The following is a 20,389-nucleotide window of genomic DNA, read 5'->3' on the forward strand; positions in this document are numbered from 1 at the left end:
ACCCAGCCAAAGTGGGAGTGGGTGCGGAGGCCTGAATGCCTGGGACAGCCACAGCATGGGAAAAGCCAGTACAGACGGCTTGGGTGCCCTCCCCTTCCCCAAGAGGTCCTTCTTGGAGCCAGGGATTGGGGAAAAGGCTCAGTTCGACCTTCCTCTTCTCAATACTCCTAGAGGCTCCTAAAAATTCTTTTAAAGGAGAGGCTTAAAGGCTGTGGGCCTCCCCCAACACCCCATAGCCCATTTAGACAATTTTCCCCAATACATGCCCCCCAAACAGAGAGGAGCCGCTGCATCTTTAGTCCTGTTCTCTCTTTGTCTTTATTTGATATGACAAAATATAGTTTCAGGAAAGACCTGGAGTCAATAAATAGTTGGACAACAGCGATGAGAGGAAGGACACCGAACGTCGTGGCAGGGACTACTGGGGCAGCCAGGAGCCTCTAGGACCTTTGCTGGGGTCCAGTAGCAGGGAACCCCAATAGCTGAGCTAGCTAGCGGTCTGAGGCTGGGGGCCTGAGAGGGCATGCAGAGAGCGCAGGCTGGACAAGTTCCCGGGCTTTGGAGTGGGGGACGCAGGTTGGGAGAGCATAGGGCAACCAAGGGGGCCCTAAGCAGACAGTCAGTCATCTTCCCCCTTTCATATGCAAATCATTTTAAAAATGAACATCGAGTTTAGTGGCTACAAGGAAGCACCCCGAGTCTGGTGCCGGACTCCGCCAGGCACAACCATCCTCTTACCGAGCCCGCAGCCGGGAACAAAGGAGAGGGCGAGGCCGGAGGGTCCCGGCGCGGGGCCTGAGGCGCCCGCAGGGCCCACCTGAACCCCGGCGGCCACGCTGGGACAGGAATCCTGAGAGGCAGCCCGGGCCGGGTTCGCTCAGCACCGGCCCCTATGCCACAGCCCTCTGGGGATCCTGCGGAGAGCCTGCCCCGGGACCTCGGTGCTGAGCAGAACCGAGGGGAGTCCGGGCAGCGCGGGCAGCCACGCGGGAACCTGGGGTCGGTGGGGATGCGGAATGCCAAGGGAAAGAGCTTCTGTCTGTGAGGCCGGGGAGCTGATGCTCCCAGCCCCCGCCCTATACCGAGAGAGGAAAACCGAAAAGGAAAGGCGCAGGGACCGAAGCGGGCTCGGGTGCTCTCGGCGGGCCTCTCCGCTACCTCTAGAGAGCCTCTTTGCTTTTCATTTTGGAATCTTTCTTCCACTTCATCCTGCGGTTCTGGAACCAGATCTTGATCTGTCTCTCGTTGAGACACAAGTTGTTGGCGATCTCTATGCGCCTGCGACGAGTGAGGTAGCGGTTAAAGTGGAATTCTTTTTCCAGTTCCAGAGTCTGGTAGCGCGTGTAACTGGTTCGGGACCGCTTGCCGTCAGTCTCTGGAATATAAACCCCCCAAGCCAGGAAGGGGTGAATAGCGTGCAGCGCCCCAGCTTCCCCATCCCAGCCCCAGGCCCCCACCAGCGGCCGGAGGGAGAAGACGCGAGCGGGGCAGGACAGGCCCCGCGGGCCGCAGGCGGGCCCGGCCCAGCCCAGCCTGGCCCCGGGAGAGGCGCCTCCGCCCAGGCAGGAAACTTTCCGCCGTAGCCTTCACTTAGCAGCCGGAGGGGCTGAGGGGGTGGGGGGGAGAGGGAGACCCAGGCTCGGACCGAACAATAAGCACCCTCGAGATCCGAGCACCGGGGACCCCCCTCCCGCCCCTCCCAAGTCGCTGGAATCTTCCGGAGCGGCAAGCGGCGGCCGAGCCGGCTCCGCAGGGGAGGGAGGAGGGACCGCGGGGGGATCCCCGCTCTTGGAGCCCCGCGCTCCTCACCCTTCAGATCCCTCTATTTTTTTAACTCCCTCCCTCTCCCCCCAAAATTGAATATTGCCTTTTATACACGTTTTGTTCCTATGATCCAATTATGTCGTCGTAAATTTGGGCGCACACAGCCTCTAAGCCTTTTAGTGGACAGTTTTACGAGCCATTGATGCCTGGATCGTAAAATTTATGGCCGCAGGTTTTTTTTCTTTATTTGCCCCGCATGGCCTATAAAACCCAGGCGGACCCGAGCGCGCAAAATGAAGTCCTAAAGTTTACCGTGGCTCATGTGCAGTTTGGTCATCCACGGGTAAATCTGTGGCGGGGCCGGTGGCTGGCTCAGTCCGGCGGGCTGCCCTGTCTGCGCCTGCTCCTCTTTGATCTCCCCACTGCTCTTAGCTCGCTCCTCCAGCGCTGGGCGAGCCGCCTTCTGACTGTACATCCCGGGGTTCAGAGGAGCCGCTTCATCTCTGCCCAGAGCGTGTCCCGGAGCGGCCGCGGCGCTGCAGGCGGGGCGGTCGGGGTGAGCCCGGGGGTTGGCAGCCATGTCTACCCCGTGGAGAGAGTTGGAAGGCGCAGGCGGTGGGAAAGTGATGCTTAAGTCCAATCCGCCGTAGCAGTACCTGGATGCCTGCACCTCTGAGGCCGATCCATAGTTCCCACAAGTTTGCATGTTATAGGCAGGGATATTGGGGCTCTGCTTATAGAATGAATTGGCTACGTAGGAGCTCATGGCGGGGAGGGCCCAAAAAAAATTTCTGCACCCTTTTTGATTAAGGGTGATTTGTGACTCTTTGAAGTTGAGGGGTTTTTTGTTCTCCAAAGTGCACAATTTATAGGTGGAGATATCTCTTTCTTTATCCTATGCGCTCTTCCCAAATAAGGGAGCCTTAAATAGAGTCACGTGACTCGAGCGGCCACTCATAAATTTGGCTTGATGACCTCCGGGAGGTTAGTGATGGAAGCCGGCGAAACGCATCTTGATATGTTGGCAAAGCCCAACCAAGGGGGAGAGGGAGTGAGGGAGAGAGAGAAAGAGAGAGAAGGGGGAGAAAAAAAAAAAAAGGTTCTTGGAATTGGGGGGTAGGCGGGACAACGAGCCCACAGCGACACCTGGTGCCTCCTTGGAGGAATTGCAGCCTGGCTCGCTGGCTGGCCTTCAGGACTCTGGATTTTCCACGCTGTAGAGGAGAAGCTGGGTGTTGCTGCAACAAACCACTGAAATGGCCTTTTAAATTGTATTTCATTTTAAGGGGAGATGAGGCTTCACTAGGATGCACAGAGGGTTTGTTCTGTTTTTTGGTTTTTTGTTTTCTGTTTTTTCGGGGTTTTCTTGGGTAACGGATGGCCCCATCCTCCCCAACCCCGGGGCCTTTCAATGTTCAAAAATGGCTGAGGGAAGGGGATTGAGGTAGGAGAGCCCCTACCCAGGCCGGAGGGGGCTTATCTCAGGTTCTCTAAAGCAAGGGTCGAGGTCCCTTTCCTTTGAGGCCCCAGAGCCCTGATACTGCTGAGGAGGTGCCTGTCAGCCTGAGAAAGTGAACCCAGCCTCTGCAGAGGTAGGCAGGATGCCCAGGAGTAGGGGTCCCGAGTGGGCAGAACTAGATAGGGGGCTCACGGGACTGAGAGTGCTGGGGACTCTGGGATGAGCCTGGAGGTGAGGAGCCAGGGGAAGATGAGTAGGCCTCCTCACCATGCCAGGGACCCCAGAGTAGCAACAAGGCAATTTTCAATTGTGTGACTGGGTGGATGGCTAGCTGGGTGGGTAAAGAACCAGACACAATGAACTGGAGGACTGCTCTGCATCCCTGGGTATGACCCTGGTGTGGTACCCATGCCAGGTATTTTGGATGGAAAATAGATGTTAATTGAGGGCATGGAGAAGCAAGATTCAAGCTTCCACAAATATTATATGAGCAGGGCAGAGGAAAAGGCCTGTTTTGTGCCCTTTGGAGGAAAGGCCTCTGGACCAGGCTTTCCAGGGACCTGGGTTCAGAAGGTCCACAGGAGAGCAATTTCTGAGCTATCTGGAGGTGTCCAAAAGGATCCAGCTGGGGGTGGGGGGATGGGGGTAGGCAGGGCAGGCGCCTGGGCCACCTTCACAGCCTGTGACCAGGGGCTCCGCAGCCATTCGGCCCCTTTACATCCCCCCCTCCCCTAGCCCCAAGTCTTATTCTTTCCTGCCTGTCTCTCCCCGGGAAATATCCGCCCCGGCCAGGAGAAGCCCCCCTCCCGCCCCCGCTGGCAGAGGCGCTGGAAGGGGCGCTGGCGGGGGATCTGGAAGGTCTGGAAAACTGGCGGACTTTTTCCCTCTGGGAGACCCCCTCACTACCTCACCCCCTAGGTCCACTCAGGTTTCTCTGGCTGGGCTTAGGAGAGAAGGCCTGAGCTGGGGAAGGGCTAGGGTCTGGCTGCGCTCCTCACCGGCCTAGTTTGAGGGGAGAAGAAAGAGTAAGGAACCAGACTGGGGCTGGCGCTGTAAGGAGGAAGGAATTTGGTCCCGGCCACGTCAGGAGTCCCAGAGCAGGGGAGAGCTCAGTTTCCAGGCTTTCTTTTCCGAGATGTCCTTGAATCGCTCAATCTCTGCCGAAGGGCTCGGGTCCCGCGGTCTCCTCTTTCCCTCGGTTCTCCGCCTCCGCCACGTTTCGCAAGAGTCGGCCTGGCGCGGGCCGGGGGCTGCCCTGCTGGCTTCCGGCGGCGCCTCCCTCCTCGCTCCGGGGAGTGGGCGGGGGTGACCTGGGGCCTGGATAATGCGTCCTTTCTGGCCTTTGGGGCCCGGGGTTCAGAAGCCGAGGACCCCAGACTACCAAAGGCAGGAAGAAAGGCCTGTGTGGGGCCGGAGACCACTCCGACCAACCCGGGCTCCCACTCTACCCCCAGCGAAACCCCGTGCGGCCCTTTTTGCGGGGCGAGGGCGTTGCTCTATGTGGGGAACCCGGAGAGGCCTCCCAGCCACCAGCGCGATCCCCGGGAGAACCGGGAGGCAGGGCTGGCGCCGGGCCGGGCGAGGCGCGTGCAGGGGGCCGGGGGCTCGCAGGCGGCGGGCGGACGCGAGAGCGCAGGGAGCCTGCTCCAAGTTTCACCCCGAGGCCGGAGGGCGAGCGAAGTAACAGAAATCCCGATATAAACTTTTAAAAATAATATCAGTTTTATTAAATATTCGAGAACGGATCCAGAGGTCGGATTTATACAGGAGGGTAACACGACGGGATTTTTAAAATTTATTATTTTTCTCCTACCGGCTAAACAAACGTCATTCACTATTTTTTCTCTCTTTTTGTACTTTTCCCTCTTTTTTTTTTCCTTTTTAAGATGGGATTGGAACACGGACGGTGCTAAACATAAATATAAATACAGAGACCACAAATACAGCTAAAAATATTCACACAGAAATGGTCACAGTTTGTAATATGCCATAATGATCCCCAGGCTTCTTTAAATACAATTCGCCTGGGCTGGGCATTTGCTGGGGCAGAGGGGCCGGGCGGGGGCTGCGGGCAGGCCCTGGGGGTTGCTGTGGGATCACCACGCGCCCTACTTGGGCCTCCCGCCCTCCCCGGCTGCCACGCCGGGCCCTGAGGCCTGGGAGCGGAGGCCCCCGGGCCCAGGAGCCGGCTCTCTGCGCGGGGGCGGGGTTGGGGGGCGCCGAGAGGGTGGGAGGCCAAGTCCTCGTTTGGAGGGAGATCTGTGGAGTCTGAAGCGAGGTTCAGGCACGAGCCCCAAGGCCTGGGCGAGGGAAGGGGCCTGCAGACGAGCCGAGAACGAGCTAGCGAGGGAGCAGGAGAGGAGGAGGCGCCTTGTGAGTCTGTGCGGTGAGGGAGGGGGTCCAGAGCTGACTTTTCAGGTCCATATTTGACTCCCTAATTTTGTCTCAGGAAGTCCAAACATCAATTGTGCCAGTGATAAATACAGAGTGTGTGATTAGGAGGGAGTTGCGGGGAGCGAGGGAGCAGGAGAGAGAGGGGTGGCAGGGACAGTCCTGGTCACTCTTTCTGCTTCTCCTCTTCTGTCTCTTCCCGCTTTTCCTCTTTTCCGCCCAGGCTGTCGACCGCGGCCCCTCCGCCGCCCCCTGAGAGCGTGGACGTGAGATTAGACTCTTTTTTCCACTTCATCCGGCGGTTCTGGAACCAGATTTTGATCTGTCGCTCGGTCAGGCAGAGCGCGTTGGCGATCTCGATGCGCCGGCGCCGCGTTAGGTAGCGGTTGAAGTGAAATTCCTTCTCCAGTTCCAGGGTCTGGTACCGCGAGTAGATCTGGCGACCGCGCCTCCGGTCCGCTCCATAGCCGACCCCTAGAGATCCGGGCACAAAACACACTAAAAACAATCAGCAAGGCATCCTCCGCAGACGATTTAGCCTAGCACAGCCCTGACCCTCCCAACTTGGCCAGCAACTCACGGGCCCCCTCCAGCCTTCTCCTCTCTGCCCTGTCTCCACCCCCACTGGGGGTACTACAGCCAGGATCCCAACTTCATTCAGTCCCCCCCCCGCCAGGTTGGTAGGTGGGTCCCAAAGAAAGGTGGGGGTAGGGTGGGGGACAGAACCAGGCAGAAAGCTGCAAGTCTAAAAGCTGATTTTTGAAAAATCCCAAACATGGGGGATGGGGCCCCATTTCTGAACGACTGGGTTCCCCCATCTCCCCAAGCGCCCTAGCTCCTTGGAAACTTCTCCCCACTTCTCTGTCCCCTCCTCTCCCCCTCCCTTCTCCTCAGCCTGACTCGACTTTGGGGAGCTCCCCCACCCCCTCCCCTCATCCCCTGCCCTGTTCCTGCCCCCTCAGCTCGCCTTGGAGCCCTCCAATCCGTCAGGGGCCGAGGGGGCCAGGCCCCTGCGAGCAAGCGGGAGGCGAGCAGAGGGGGCAGAAGAGGGGGCCCTGTCTCGGCGTCGGCGAGGAGACGAGCGTGATTGTTTTTATGGGGCCATAAAAAACTCTCTCCGCCCGTTCTTCTAGGGAAGCCGGTCATAAAGCCAGTTCAGTTTATTTAATTTATATCTCGGAGCTGTAAAACTCACCACTGTGCGAATTCATTCGCTGCATCCAGGGGTAAATCTGGATACTGGCTTTCTGGTCCTGGGGCGCAGTCCTGCCCTGCTCAGAACTAAAATCCTGAGCGATTGAGGTCTGTGTGTTATGTCCTAAGGTGTTTTGTCTGCAGTTTGAGAGCATGTCTTTCTCCTGGTAAAAGGAATTAGATCCATAGTCATACGGCCCTCGGCTGGAACTGAACACGACATTCTCCTGTGGCGAATAAAAGGGAGTCGAGTAGATCCGGTTCTGGGCAACGGCCGCTCCATAGGTCGAGAAATGCCTCACTGGATCATAGGCGGTGGAATTGAGGGCGACGTTGGGGAGGACGTCCTGGCCCCCGGCGAGGTGGCAGGATAAGGAAGGGTTAGTGAAGTAGGAATTCATCCCTTTGCCTTTACCTGGTCGGGCTATGATTTCTTTAATATTTATTTCTGTCTCCAGTTTGTACTCGGAACTAGATGGTTATAGGGACGGCTCCAATCCAGGACAGACAAAATGACAAAGTCAGCTGACCCCCTCCCAGCCAATCGCAAGCCAGATGTCAAGAAGGGGGAAAAAAATCGCTTCTGCTTCTGTTGATTCCCTAGTTGAGACTAAGTGTGTGCTTTGAAAGTAAGACTTGGATTTCTTTTAAAAATATATACGTAAGGGAACTGATTTGAGGGTGAAGGAAGGGTGAATGTCCCCGAGCAGGGCCTTGGGGCCCAGAAAAGGAGAGCTGCACTCCCAGGAACTCTCTCAGCTCCAGCTAACTTTGCTGTGCTGAAGCCACAGCCAGGACTGGAGAAATCCCTGTATTTTCAATCTGATTTCAGCTTTTATATCTGCCCCCTTCTAAAATTACATCTTGATTTCTCCATGGGAGGAACTCCCTCCCAGCTCAGGGAGATCCCCAGAAATCCTACAGGAAATCCTGGTTTGATACTCCATGGAGCGAGTCTGCATCATTAAACCAGTATACTTTTCCGAATAATTTTTTTAAAAAAATCAAAAGTGGAAAGAAATTGCATAAAACATGGTGCTCAGAGGGAGAAGAGTCTGGGGTGGAGGGAGCATGTGGGGAGTCCCTAAGTCTAAAGAGGGAAAGAGTGAGACATCAGGGTGCAGTGGCAGAGCTGAGGTGTGCAAAGTAGCCATGCATCTGCTTCCTCTTCCTCCTAGGCCCCCCCCCCCGTCTACCTCCTCCTCAGGACCCCTTTTGGGGGAAACTCATAAAGCATTTTTGCCTAAAAGGGAAGATTTATTTTAAAAATAAATAGGAAAGGAAGAGAAAAAGTAAAAGGTGGGAGAGAGAGAAAAAAAGGAAGAAGAAAGAACTCTGAGAGTCTTTCTAGACACATCAACTCCTGTTTATGTTGGTGAGAATTTATGATTTAGAGCCAGCCAGGGCCGTTGGGGTAATTCACATAGGATCCAGCCAGAAGGAGAAGGCCGGCGGGGTTCTGATGGATACTGAGTGTCTTGCAGGCTCAAAGCCCCTGCCCAGGTCAGAAGCCCCTGCCCCCTCGGACTCTCTGTCCTGCCAAGGGAGGTGCCCCTGGACCTGAGCCAAGGTTTCCCGGGGTGCTCTCACCCAAGGGCCGGCCACACCTAGTGGGGCCGGGCCTCTCAGCAGCCCCCTACCTCCATTTTCTTCCCACCTGGGGGCTGAGAATAAGGAAGAGAAGGTTAGGAAAAGGCGGCTGTGTCCGAGGCTTCTGAGGGAGCCGCAGTGGGCAAACAGAAACAGCGGAAGGTGTGCAGATGTTCTTTTTTTTTTCCCCCTGATTAATCCAAACTTATGTTGATAACGTAACATAGGCTGAAAATGCTTTGAGTTGAGAAAGAGGGGGTCAGTGGGGCAAGCGAGGGGAGCAGTGGAAGCTCATATTTTCGCCTCACCATTTTTTGGTGGTGGTGGGGGAAACTGGCTATAACAAGAACCCGGATGTCTCCGGATTTTATGATCTTTTCCTTCTGTGTAACAAAGCGGAGTAATCAATGGGTAGCAATAAAGCCATAAACGGGACTACGCTGGGAAAAAAACTCGTTTATTCATCTGCTGTAACGTTAAGGTTTCCCTGGAGTGTCGCTAGGGGGGAAAAATAAAGTTTCGAACCCAAAAGCAGACTGTGTAGGAGCTGATGGAGACAACATGTTAGTTAATACATGAACCTTGTTACGGGATGGAAGAGTCTTCCTGCGAGACAATTTGTGTTGGCTTTTAAAAATACAGCCCCAGTCCTTCAGAAAGGAGGGAAATGTGTTGGTATTTAGAAGGGCAGGGGGAAGGCCCCTATAGTTATTAAGGTTCCCCCTCTTGGACCATACTTTCCTCTCCCCAAGGAGATGAAGGTGAAGCGTAGAGGAGGATTCTTAAATTAAGGAAGAAATTTTTAGATGAGTTGTCTCATTTTGGGGTGCCATGGCAGGTACACAAACAGACACCAGCGTGAGCTGCTTTTCGCTCTAGAATCCAGCTGTCCTCGAATTGAATTCGTGGCATGCCTGGGCAGTGGTTTCCAACAGCTGGCTGGGGCTCCAGGCCCCCTGGAGGGCAAGAGGGAGAGGGAGAGAGAACTAGGGAAGGGGTGGAAGACCGAGGGGGCTGAACTAAGGAGCAAGTCAGTGCACCCCTGGATACAAGTAGCCGCTCTCAGAGTTCCCATCCTCAATTCTGCCCTAAGGGTAGCAGTGTAACACGTAAAAGAGGCCGGAAGAGAGAGTAAATTCCCTCCCCACCCCCACCTCCTTTTCAGAGAGAGATTGCTAGAGGGATAAATCATGTCAGTGATATTTCCTTCAAGATATTAAATTGTTGCAATGTACAACAAATTGAATGATGGAAGATAGGATGTCTTAATGAGGTTTCGCTTTCAATGAGTGTTGATTTTCTACGTATTTTAAAATCTCTTTCATGGGTGGGTGGGGGAAGGAAGGACCTTGAAAGAAAGAAGGGGCTTCTGGGGAAATGTGCTGCAGCTCCCCAGCAAGGATGCCTGGGTTTCCTTGAGCCCCTCCTAAACAAAGTCTGGAGGGGAAAGGGGCCCCAAAGTTGGGGAGAGTCTCCTTTAGGGCCTAAAAGCGGTGGGCGCGGGAGTGGGCGACCTGAGAAACAGAATGTAAGTCTCAGCCCTGGAAAGTTAAGTGTTTTATTACGTCCCTAAACAGAGGGCAGAGACTGAAAGGTCTCACCGATTTATAATGAACAGGAACCAGCTGCTGGGGGAAAGAGGCAGAAATGCTGGACGGGGGGGGGGGGGAGAAGGGGAAGCAGAAATACAAATAAGATCCCCTACTGCTTAAAGACTTTCGGCAAAATTAATTTCCAACACACTCTTCCCCCATCACCTTTCATTCCTGAGGAATGAAGCCTTTTTCTTTCAGTTGGATCTTTAATTATGCAGCTGAAATTTGCTGGAAGGATTCGCTCCAAGGGGGGAGAGCAGGTCAGATGAGCCGGGTCTTCCCTCCATTGGATTATATTTTCCTTTTTTCATTTCATGATAATTTTAATTTTTTGGCGAAAGAACAACTGTCTATGGGGGGAAAGCTGGGACTTGGGTTTTTCTAAATATATTTATATTTTCCTGTTAAATTTGTCTGAAAACAATTATGGAAACTCATCAGCAGAAGCAAGAACAGATGTTTTATTAAAACTGCAGTTGAGCTCTGTAAATACGCACAAGTCCTGGGAAGGAGGGGCGAGAACTTGTTCTTTGTTTCTATAAAACAAGCCTAGAGAAATCAGAGAACACCCCCCATCAGGCCCATAGGTCTCCGACTTGGTCTGCCCCCTTCGGCCTCCGGAATCAGGCATCGGAGGGGGTTTGGCAGAAAGAGCGGTTCGCTTTCAGAGTTGGAATTAGTGGATTCAAAAACAGAATTCCAAAAACACAGAAAAGGAATAAAGGCGGAAAGTTGCCCGCTCCCTGTTTCAGCCACCCCCCCCATCCAAAACACATGCTTTTCATGAGTGCTAGTTATAGGAGAGAACTTACAGTAGGTGCCCTGGGCCTGAGTGGGGGGCAGTCATTGGTCTGGAGTCCCCAGAGTTGCATTGAAGGCTGGGCACTTGAGGGTTTCCCAGGGCAAGTACAGGGCTCCTACTCCAGCCCTACCCCGCTCCAGGCTGGGGGCTGCGGGCCTGTGTAGCTCTGAACTGGGGAGAGGGTGGCTGGGACTGGACGCTGGCCCTGGAGGGGTTCATGGGCAGGCCTTATCTTGCCCGCCTTTGCTTTCCACTCTGCTCTGGGAAATATATTAATTTCTTGGGTAAGGGTATCTGAAGTGAGAGGGATGAGATCTGGAATTTTTATTTGGGGACAATCTTCTCCAGAGGTCCTGCTTAGTTCGTATTCTGCCAGTCTTCTCTCTCTCCCCAGATCCCCCAACTCTGCACCGATGTCTGTGACTCACCCAGCCTCGCACACAGATACACACACTCCATTCCTGGCTGCCGGCGCCACCAACTACAGCTCGGCGCCTCTGGAGGCTGCTCAGGGACGTGGGCACTGGAGCCGCAGGACTCAGCACTCGGCCTGAGCGCCTGTCTGCCTGGAAACCACTATAGCTGCCGACCCACCCCTTCAATCCTCGACTTCCAGGGCGGGAGAGGAGCTGTTGCCCCACTGGTCCCTTTTGTGCCACTGGGCGAAGGCTGAAATCCCTCTTGCCGAGAAAGCCGAGTTTCAAATTGTTCAGCTCACCTCACAATAGCACTGTTTGGTTAAGGCTTTGCTGTTCTAGAGTGACTGCTCAGTTGGCCCGACTGACTTATGATTGGATTTTTTTTAATTTAAAAATTAAAGAAAATAAATCCTACTCCAAATGCCTAGTGTTTTGTGTACGAGCTCCTTTGATCTCCACAGAATCCGGAGTAAAAGGATTGCAGAGAGAGTTTCCTAGTCTGCCAGATAGCCTGAACACGGGGAACTGTGTCTGCTTGGGGAGACCAAAACAGAGCTGACGCAAGGAGCCCCCAGCTTCTCAAAGATCCAGTGGGGAAATCGTCTGAGCTCATACCTCCCCATACACACACTGCATTGCAAAAAAGAATGCTCTTTCGTCTTGCAAAGTTCAGGCATGGAAACACTTGGAGAAAAGTGAAATTTGACACACCCAACCCGGAAATGGATCCCATTTGGGGGTGCTGATATTCTGGGGACAAGGCCCAGGCTGGCTAGCTGAATGGAGTTGGGGGTCAGCAGGGAGGGGGGAAGGAGGAAAAGGCCAGATGGGGGCATGTCAAGTGCCTGAGAACTGCCCCAAACACCTCAGAGGCCTGGGCTTTTGAGCTGAGCCGTTGAGAGGCTGCCCAAGCTGCTTTTGCTTTATTTACGATTAAACAGAGGAGAAAGGTACCTGGAGGGACGCCGCTAACTCGCGTCATAGTTTCTCTTTTCCCTCTCTCTGTCCAGATTTCTGCCTGACCTTTCCTTATCACCACTCCACTCAATGCTGCTACCATTAGCAGACACAAACTCCCACACCGGCATTTGTTCGGCTTCTCAATTCACTTCTCTGGCTGAAGGTTCCAAAGTAAAATATGTCCTCAGCATCTCTGTCCCATAACACTCAGCCCTGAGCCCCTTTCGGCTCCCTCTGGAAGAAATCATTTTTGGCTTTGGGCGCCTGGCCCCCAAGCCTCCCACCTCTATCCCAAGCAGCTGAGCATCAGCTGAGGCGGGGGCATACAGAGAGACTTCGGACATAGTATCTCATCCCCACCGGGAATGGGGAGGGACCTCAGACCCTGAGTGACATTTCAGGGAGGGAAAGCAAGTAGCCGTGCTTGGCCCAGGAGGGAAAAGGAAAATCCACAATATTTTTGGCCCCCAGAATAAGGGCAAAGGATCCCCAACTTCCTGGCTTCTCTTATACCCCTCCACGCCGAGCACTGTTTGGACCCCTTTTGGAGGTTTATGAAAATTGTAAAGTTCAAGAACAAGGCATTTATGACGTCACAGCGAGTTGTCATGAGGAAATTGTAAATGTCATAAAAGTTATGTACGGCTAGGTTCTGTGTGTGGTTCCCAGCCTCCCCTCACTTTGTCTCTCGCTTTCCCCTTCTTCCCCTGGTCTAAGTTTTCCCACTTGAAAATAAAATGTTATTATGTTCTAGAACAATAAGCCAACAATGAAACATCATCCTCATTTCCCTATAAATAATTTTATCCTTTATTGTTTGCAGACCTAAAAGAACCATTTAATCGGCGCTGGCGCAAAGAGGGAGAGAGATGGGGAGGGGGGAGATTGACTTCAGAAACTAGAATATTACTTACTTCAGTGATACTCTTTCAGATTTGATAGCCAGGAGCAAAATTAGAGGCGAACAGCGGCCTCTCCGACTCTACACCTGGTGGGATTGGAGATTTATAGGATCTTTAGTGAAGGGGCAATTTAATTTTGTAGGATTTGCTTAAATTCACTGCTATTTTGGGGGGCTGAGGAGAAGGGAGGGTGAGGGGAGAGCGACATGCTTTATCTAGCTTTATGAATCCACCAACGTTACCCTGGTTTAAAAACCCAACAACCTATGTCTCAGGGAAAACTCCTGCAGAAAGGAGTGAGGTGAGGGGGACTCAGCTTTCTCCATGAGTGTGGCCCCCTCAACCAAGCAGTTGCCAGGGGGAAGGAAGAAAAGCTGGAGGCTGTTCTGTCTCTCCACCACCGGGACACCCGGAGGTTTATGGTGTCCCCATAATTCCCCCCACCCTATAAACAGCTGCCCTATTTTAGGATGATTTCTGCTTCCTCCCCTCGGAAAGGGAGAGTGAGGGAGGTGGTAATGGCGGGAGCGGGGTGCCGCAAAGGGGAGGGAGTTCGGGATAGCGCTGTACTTTGTTCTCCGGGTGAGTTTGCTGGTTTGGCGGGTTTCTGACGCAGGGTGGCAGCAGACAAAACAAGTAAACAGCTCACAGACACAATAAACAGGGGCGGCTGCGGCGCCTGGCAGAGGCCGGGCGAGGAGCACACTTTGGGGGTAATGTCACCCTGGCACCCGGGGGCCGCCAGGCCTAAAAGCTCAAGGCCGCCCTTGGTGCCGGTGGAGAGAAGGTGGGAGAGAGCTGCACGCCTCTGGACCCGCAGTAAGTCTGGACAGGAGATTCTGGGGAGAAACCTGATCACCTAGGGAGTTGGAAGTGATCTCCCGTCCTTACTTTCTTTCCTGGGCATTTTAATGGACATTTATACTCCCCCCACCCCACTCTGTCTTTCCCTGGGCCCAGAAGAGAGAAAGAAAGCTGGTTAATTCCCAGCCCTGGCCCACACTCAGTGCTTTAAGCCTGCAGGCGGTCAGACCCAGCTTCTTCTGCCCCATCAGCCATCTCCCCGGTTTAGGTAGCAGAGAGGATTAAAATAAAGTCCCACCGGTAACCAGATCTGGGTATTTGGGGAACTTAGAGAGCCCCTAATCTGCCCCACAGATGACACAGGCAAAGCTGGGGCCCCGTGAGCGGCCAGGGCGAGCAGGGGCGGGGGAGAGATGCTCACCACACCCCTACCCGTCTGGCTGGCTTTCCCCGCGGCCTCTCCAGGCACCCTAGCTGGCAGCCGCCCCAGACCACCGCCCAGAGGCCACCTTATTAAGCACTCCAATCCCCTCTGCCACCTCAGCAAGGCTTCAAGCACCAGGGCCCAGCGACTGCTCAGAACTGCTCACAGGCCTACCTCACCCATGAAAGTTTCCCACCGAACTCACTTTCAACACAACCGGGTTCCCCTGCTAAAACAGTCCTGAGCTGGGGAAGATTGCAGGGAGGTGTGGAGAGAAAGCAGAAGGGAGTCAGTCTTTCCCCAGCTCAGCTACTTGGACAGCGAAGGCAATAAGGTCTGAGAAAGCCTTTGCGGCATCCCTTGGTTACTGACACCCACATACTCCGATTCCAGCACGAACACATTTTCAGCAGAGCACGCACAGAGGGCACCCAGTGCCTCCTTGAGCCCATGCCCATCTAGTGAGGGCTAACAAAATTTCGCAGGCACATAAAACGGTGTTTGAGTGAATACAGGTATGGCTATATACGATTAACCATTGAGGAAGTATGAGTCTGTACATATTCATGCGTAAGTCTGCGCCTGTACATTTCAGCCTCTATCTAATAAATGTATAAAGCTACCAAGTCTGGTTTCGGAACACAACAGCCAACCCAACAAGGCCGCCTTCTCCAAACAAGGTCTCATTCTTCGTGGGGATCACAACTGTCAGACCAGGGAGAGAAAGGGTTTGCTTTGCCCATTTCTCCTTAGCTAGGAGCTGGTGCATGAAATATAGCCCGTGGCAGGACTGACAAAGCCCCGTAAGGGGCAGGCCTGAAGTGCCCAAAAGAGTGGGCTCAGAGGAGACTGCTGGGGGCCCTGGGCTCCAGGGAGCGTCACCAGACCCTGACCCACAGACTCAGGGCTTCTGTCCAGCCTTAGTTCTGGGTGTGCAGAGTCCTTGAGCCTGATGCTATTCTCAGCTGCCTAGGCTATTATTAGACAATCACAGCAGTGCTCTCCCTCTCTAAGGACCTTGTCTACAGGGAATCTGGCCTGCAAGGAGGCTGAGGGCTGCCAAGGGTGGCCCCTCTTGTGTTTCAGTTTGAGCACCATCGAGGGAAAGAGAGAAGGGAAAGAAAATCGAAAGTAAGGAGGGAAGGAAGGGGCTGGCATCTGGGGCTGGGTTTTTTCCCTGGCCAGACTAGAACACAGAAAACCAGGGCCAGTCACTGTTGCTATGCTGTCTCTGCATCTCTCTGTGTCCTGAGGAGGAGTCTAGGGGTGAAGGGAGTGAGGGCCTGCGGGACCCTAGCCAGGAAGGGACAGAAAATCAACTGATAAAAATATTATATAAGGACATTTCAGGACGGTGCTGTTAACCCGACAACCACGAACCCTAGCACGCTGAAGTCTCACCAGCCACGTTCGGTTAGATCCCTGTAGGCCGAGGGGAATACCCCAGCCTTGCCCAGGCCCACCCCTCCAAAGGAAGGGGGGCCCTCTAGTATTCCAGGTGAACCCCTACTGGCCTGAGAGGCCTTCTCCAGAAACTGTTGTCCTCAGGGGTGAACAAAGGAGACTTGTCCGTATTCCCACCCCCACCCCGCGTCCCCCAGCAAATCAGTGCGGCCATCTGCAGGGGTGGGGGCAGACAAAATACAGCGAAAGAGAAATAGAGGCCTCACCGATCGGCGGTTCCCACAGTACGCCAGGAGAAAGGCTCCCATTTTCAGGCTTCCGGGGCCCCTCCACTGGCCCACTGTACTCCCCTTGCCTTTTGCAGGTCGCACGGACTCGGGGCCTCGGCGGCCGCAGCCTGGCTCTCCGGGGCGTCAGCCCCTGGGCCGCGCCGAGCGGCGGGAGAGCGCGCGGCCGCCGCAGCAGGCGGCGGGCTGGGCCCATTTGGGAAGAGCCAAAGCGCTTTTCTCGATCGTAAACAAGGAACGCGAAATTAGCCCCTCGGCAGACGCCTCTGCCGACACACACAAGTCCTACTGGGGGTGGGGGGTGGAAGGGGGAGAGAAAATGCCATTTCTTCCCCCGGGAGAATACCTCCTAGGCCTTTATGTCGGCTGCGAAAGGGGAATTTTGGGGGGGCAGGAGAGGAAGGGAAGGGGATTGTGGGGGTAGGGGAGGGAAGATTCACCGTCAACTCGGGCCCAAGGGGGTTGATTTGAATGCAGTCGAATTATATTTTTAAGAATTTGATAAAAACAGGTTATCCACCCCCTCCCCCCCCACCAGGCGACCGGTCGGGGTTTAAACAGGAAATCGAGGAGTGATCCCCTCCCCCACTCGGGCTTGGCGGAGAAGCCCAGTCGCGCGGTTGGAAGAGGATGGGGGTGGGTGCTCTTGGCTCGGACTGGAGGGGACTCTGGCCCCCAGACTCTCGGATCTCTCCAGGAATATGCACCCCCCTCCCCCAGCTCTGGGGTGTGTCTGCCTGGGTGTGTAAGCGATTGTGTGTGCATCACCGCCCTTTATAAACAGAAGCTCACACATATAGGTGCCGCCTCGGACCCAGGCCAGGGAGCAGGGCGGGGTCATGTATCAAGCTGCAACACATTCAGGGCTACGTACATTTGGAAGAAATTAAGCCACTGTGTTATGAAACCATGTGTGTTGGGTTAGGACTATACAACACGCCATTAGCACCAATTATTAAGAAGCTCCCGAGCGCCCGGGACCCTCCAGGCCGCCCAATTCTGACGTCCCTATCCCATGAGCCAGCCGTGCCTTGAGTCCGCACTGTCTCCGCTCACCCAGGAGGCCCCGCCAGCGAGGCCTGGTCCTGTGCCCACCCATCCTTGGGCCTCCCCAATTCCCACCTACGCCCCAGACAGGGCAGATTCCAGCCCAGAGCAGCCAGGCGACGCGGATGAAGCAGCCCAGTGGATATCCTGGGTGGGGTGGCGGCGGCTGGGGGTGGGGGACTCCGGGCCGCGGGGAGAGAAGGCAGATTGGCCCCCTTTCTCCAAGCACAAGATGGCTTTTGAGTACCGAGTACCGAGTCCCCCAGCCCCACCCCCACCCGTCCACCCGCAGTGCAGAGCACCTCCCATCTTTCCATCCGTTCGAGTGGGGGTGGGAGCAGGGGTGGGTGCAGGGGTGGGCAGACGCTCTCCCCTCCGCCGACGCGCACCAGCCACCAGCCTCCCCCCTAATTGCCAATTAACAGGCCCAGCCGCCCGCCTAGCTGCGCTCTCTTCCTGCTCATCTGCCCGGCCCTGGGCCCGCACTGCGCATGTGTGAGCTCTAGCGGTCGCGCTCTCCCGGAGACAGGGAGGAGGCTGCGGAGCAGGGAGGGGGCGCTGGAAAGTTTGTTTGGGGGTTGGGGGGGCAAACTCTGCTCAGGGAGCAATGGTTACAGCCTACAGGTTCTCTCTCCTGCCCTGAAGTTTGAGCTCCGGGCCCCCTCTGTCCCAGTCCCATTAGCCAAGAGGCCGCAGATCTATAAAACGTAGGGACATGGTCCGCGCACTAGACCCAGGCCTTGAGCCCCACCGGTGCAGTCCTGTGCCCCCCGACCCCCAATTTCAGCGTACAGTGACATAAGGACAATACACTTCCCCCACTACCATATTCCAATTTAACCCAATTTCTTCCCCTCCCTCCCCTTCCCCCCCCATAATTGCCCACGCGCCCACCCTCTAACCCTCTCGCCAGCCCCCTCTCCTCTCTAACCAAGACAAGCCGCTGCTGTCCTTATCTTGAAACCGCCACCCAGTTACGGACCATTAGTTACATATTTGAACCAATAAGGAAACACTTACCGGGCGCTGCTGTCACTCTCCCTCTCCCTCTCTCTCTCTCTGCCTCTCTCCCACTCTCTCTTTCTCGTCTTCCCTCATTCTGTGCCGCTGCCGAGACTGCTTCAGCTCCACATACATATATATACTTTATATAAATTTAAAAATAAAAGAGTAGTCCCAATAATCAAAAAGCCAAATAAATTTGAAGCAGAGTTGCGAGAAGGAGGCAGGAGTGAGAGCCTGGGAGAGGGGAGGGGCGGAGGCAGCTGCAGCTCCCTATCTCAACTGCTCCCGCATTCCTCCTGCCCCTTGGGGGGCTAGAGGGTCGGGAAGGGAGAGAGGGGTGTCCTCTACTCCTGCCTCTCCCCCCACCCCCCTCCCCAGGTGCTTCCAGCTTCCAGCAACTCCATCTGGGAGGAAAGAAATTAAATGAGGGGAGAAAATAATTATTAATCAGATTAATTAAAAAAAAATACTGGTAATGAAGGGAGCGCCCAGCGCAGGTTTCCCTGGCAATGGTTAGGCTCTTACAGGGAGGACTGTTCTGCGGAGCGCTCCGAACGGACAAACCACAATAAAAAGTTCACGTTCATGGATGGAATCCACATGACTTCTTGTGGCCAATCCAACTTGTGAGTCGATCGTAAACTTTTATTACTCAGCTGTAAATTTTCTGCAAACAACCGGGAATGCGATGCATTTGTGTAGCGTGTGCAAATGGGCGCCACGGTCGCCATGTTTACCCAATTCTCTCTCAGAGGGAGCATCCTCAGACCCCCACCCCACCCCCACCCACCGTCCACTCTCCACGGGCCGGGCTGCTCCTGGCTAGCGCGGAAAGGGCAAGGGGGGAACTTGACAGGAGAGAAGGAAGGATTCTGGCCGCTGAGTCGGCTGCCTCCCTTTGCCATACCGAATTTTACATATTTTCCTTAATAAATGGGGTATTAAGGCTGGCTCTGGCAGAACCAAAGCTTTGCAAAGGTTTGTGGCATTGGGGCAGTGCCGGCGGCGGCGTGAAGGGACTGAGAAGGGATTCACTCCCTACCCCTGCTCCCTCCCCACCCCTGTTTTTTCTAGGAAGAGAACAACATCCTTCCCAATGGGGCGTCCGGGAAGCCCCCCCCCACTCCACCCCAGATGGGAACGGGAGGGGCAGGCGGCTGGAGGCCTCATACCCAAGCCTGACCTGGCCACGGTCTGAAGAGCAGAGAGGGTTGAGACCGGTCCTGGGCAGTCCTGCGGAGGCAGCAGGAGGGATGGGAAGCGGGGGCAGCCTCTAGAACCCCCAAAGCGCCCGTCATCCCCAGGTTCCTTTCTCAGAGAAAACGAATGACATTTTTTCCCCAAGACCATCCCTAGTGTCAGGTCTCCTCAGTTCCTAGGTTCAGACGGCAGCTTCCTCCTAATCTTTCTAGAATTAAAAATAAAATAAAGGCCCACGATCTTGGCTCCCACTTCTTTTTCCTTTGGGCGCATGGTCATGTGAAGCCTTTTCTGTCTTATCAGGTGGCCCACACCCACCTGCCTTTTTCAGAAAAATTCTGGTGTCTGGGCAGCTGGGACACACCTTGGAGGCTCTGAAAAAGAACCAATTCTTCTCTAAATTCCACCTTCCATGCTAAACACCGAGCACCCGAGACTCCAGACCCCTGATTTTGGCGATGAATCCGGCGTGGGGGAGCCCAGAATAAATTCCCCCACAGAGACTATTTGCCAACCATTCGCAGCCCAGCCACTTTCCCACCAGCTGTAGATCTGAAGGCGTAAAGTTCTTCCCTTGGTCCCAAATTAAGCTGGCATGGGAACTTCCGTGGCTGGGTGCCCCCACCCCAACCAACAGGGGGTCCCTCATCCCCTCCCCAAACTTCCTCCACAGTAAGAGAAGCATTTCCCTCAGCCGGATGCAGAGACCTCGTTCCTTTTACAAACCCACCCATAAATTTTATAACAGGTAGTTAAAAATTACGACAAGGAAGCGCTGGCCCAGCTTCTCACAATGGGCCGAGGGGAGAATGGGGCAGCACTGCGGGCAGTTCACCGGAAATTTTACTTCTAGTCTGTGGCATAACCTGTCCTGAGTTCGCTTTAACTGGGGCGGGGTGACTCTCTCTAGCCAACACGCGGCCACTGGGGCATCTCATTTAGGGAAGCTGAGGCTGGGGAGGGCAATCCATGCTCCCATCTCTGCCAAAGAACCCTTTAGGGCACTCACTACCTCCCTCACCCCCCAGATCCCCTGCGGGCCCGCTACTCCCTTGGCCTCTGCAGTGAAGTGGGGAGGGAGAAAAAATGCCGAGAATTTTCAAAAATGCCAGAGAAACGAATTTGCCCCCCAACTTAATAGC

The 20,389-nt window shown here is 54.7% G+C and overlaps 2 protein-coding genes across 7 annotated transcripts; both read right to left on the bottom strand.

Annotated features, from left to right (window-relative positions):
• Positions 1-359: 359 nt before the first annotated feature.
• On the bottom strand, positions 360-2,581 carry HOXC5 (homeobox C5). The gene is made up of 2 exons (XM_060164819.1): positions 2,077-2,581; positions 360-1,375 (listed from the first exon to the last, which is right to left on the bottom strand). The coding sequence occupies exons 1-2, from the start codon at positions 2,528-2,530 to the stop codon at positions 1,161-1,163; spliced, it is 669 nt and encodes a 222-aa protein (XP_060020802.1). The 5' UTR covers positions 2,531-2,581; the 3' UTR covers positions 360-1,160.
• A 2,342-nt stretch (positions 2,582-4,923) lies between these two features.
• HOXC6 (homeobox C6) lies at positions 4,924-18,542 on the bottom strand. 6 transcript variants are annotated; one of them, XM_060166015.1, is made up of 4 exons: positions 15,975-16,205; positions 13,089-13,162; positions 6,810-7,155; positions 4,924-6,088 (listed from the first exon to the last, which is right to left on the bottom strand). In XM_060166015.1, the coding sequence occupies exons 3-4, from the start codon at positions 6,961-6,963 to the stop codon at positions 5,781-5,783; spliced, it is 462 nt and encodes a 153-aa protein (XP_060021998.1). In that variant the 5' UTR covers positions 6,964-7,155; positions 13,089-13,162; positions 15,975-16,205; the 3' UTR covers positions 4,924-5,780. The 6 variants fall into 6 exon arrangements, with proteins under 6 accessions (XP_060021998.1, XP_060021999.1, XP_060021997.1 ...); XM_060166016.1 differs by lacking the exons at positions 13,089-13,162; positions 15,975-16,205 and adding an exon at positions 18,063-18,542 and having other exon boundaries at positions 6,810-7,035; XM_060166014.1 differs by lacking the exons at positions 13,089-13,162; positions 15,975-16,205 and adding an exon at positions 18,063-18,541.
• Positions 18,543-20,389: the final 1,847 nt, after the last annotated feature.

This window comes from Lagenorhynchus albirostris, chromosome 11 (assembly GCF_949774975.1).
Source record: "Lagenorhynchus albirostris chromosome 11, mLagAlb1.1, whole genome shotgun sequence".
NCBI classification, from domain to species: Eukaryota; Metazoa; Chordata; class Mammalia; order Artiodactyla; family Delphinidae; genus Lagenorhynchus; species Lagenorhynchus albirostris.

Bases quoted from the DNA above. Each gene is read 5' to 3' on its own strand.
- HOXC5 (XM_060164819.1), bottom strand. From the start codon at position 2,530: ATGAGCTCCTACGTAGCCAATTCATTCTATAAGCAGAGCCCCAATATC. The intron at 1,376-2,076 runs GTAAACTTTAGG...TTTATATTCCAG, and splicing joins CAAACTGCACATGAGCCACG to AGACTGACGGCAAGCGGTCC.
- HOXC6 (XM_060166011.1), bottom strand. From the start codon at position 7,209: ATGAATTCCTACTTCACTAACCCTTCCTTATCCTGCCACCTCGCCGGG. The intron at 6,089-6,809 runs GTGAGTTTTACA...CCGGATCTCTAG, and splicing joins GCGAATGAATTCGCACAGTG to GGGTCGGCTATGGAGCGGAC.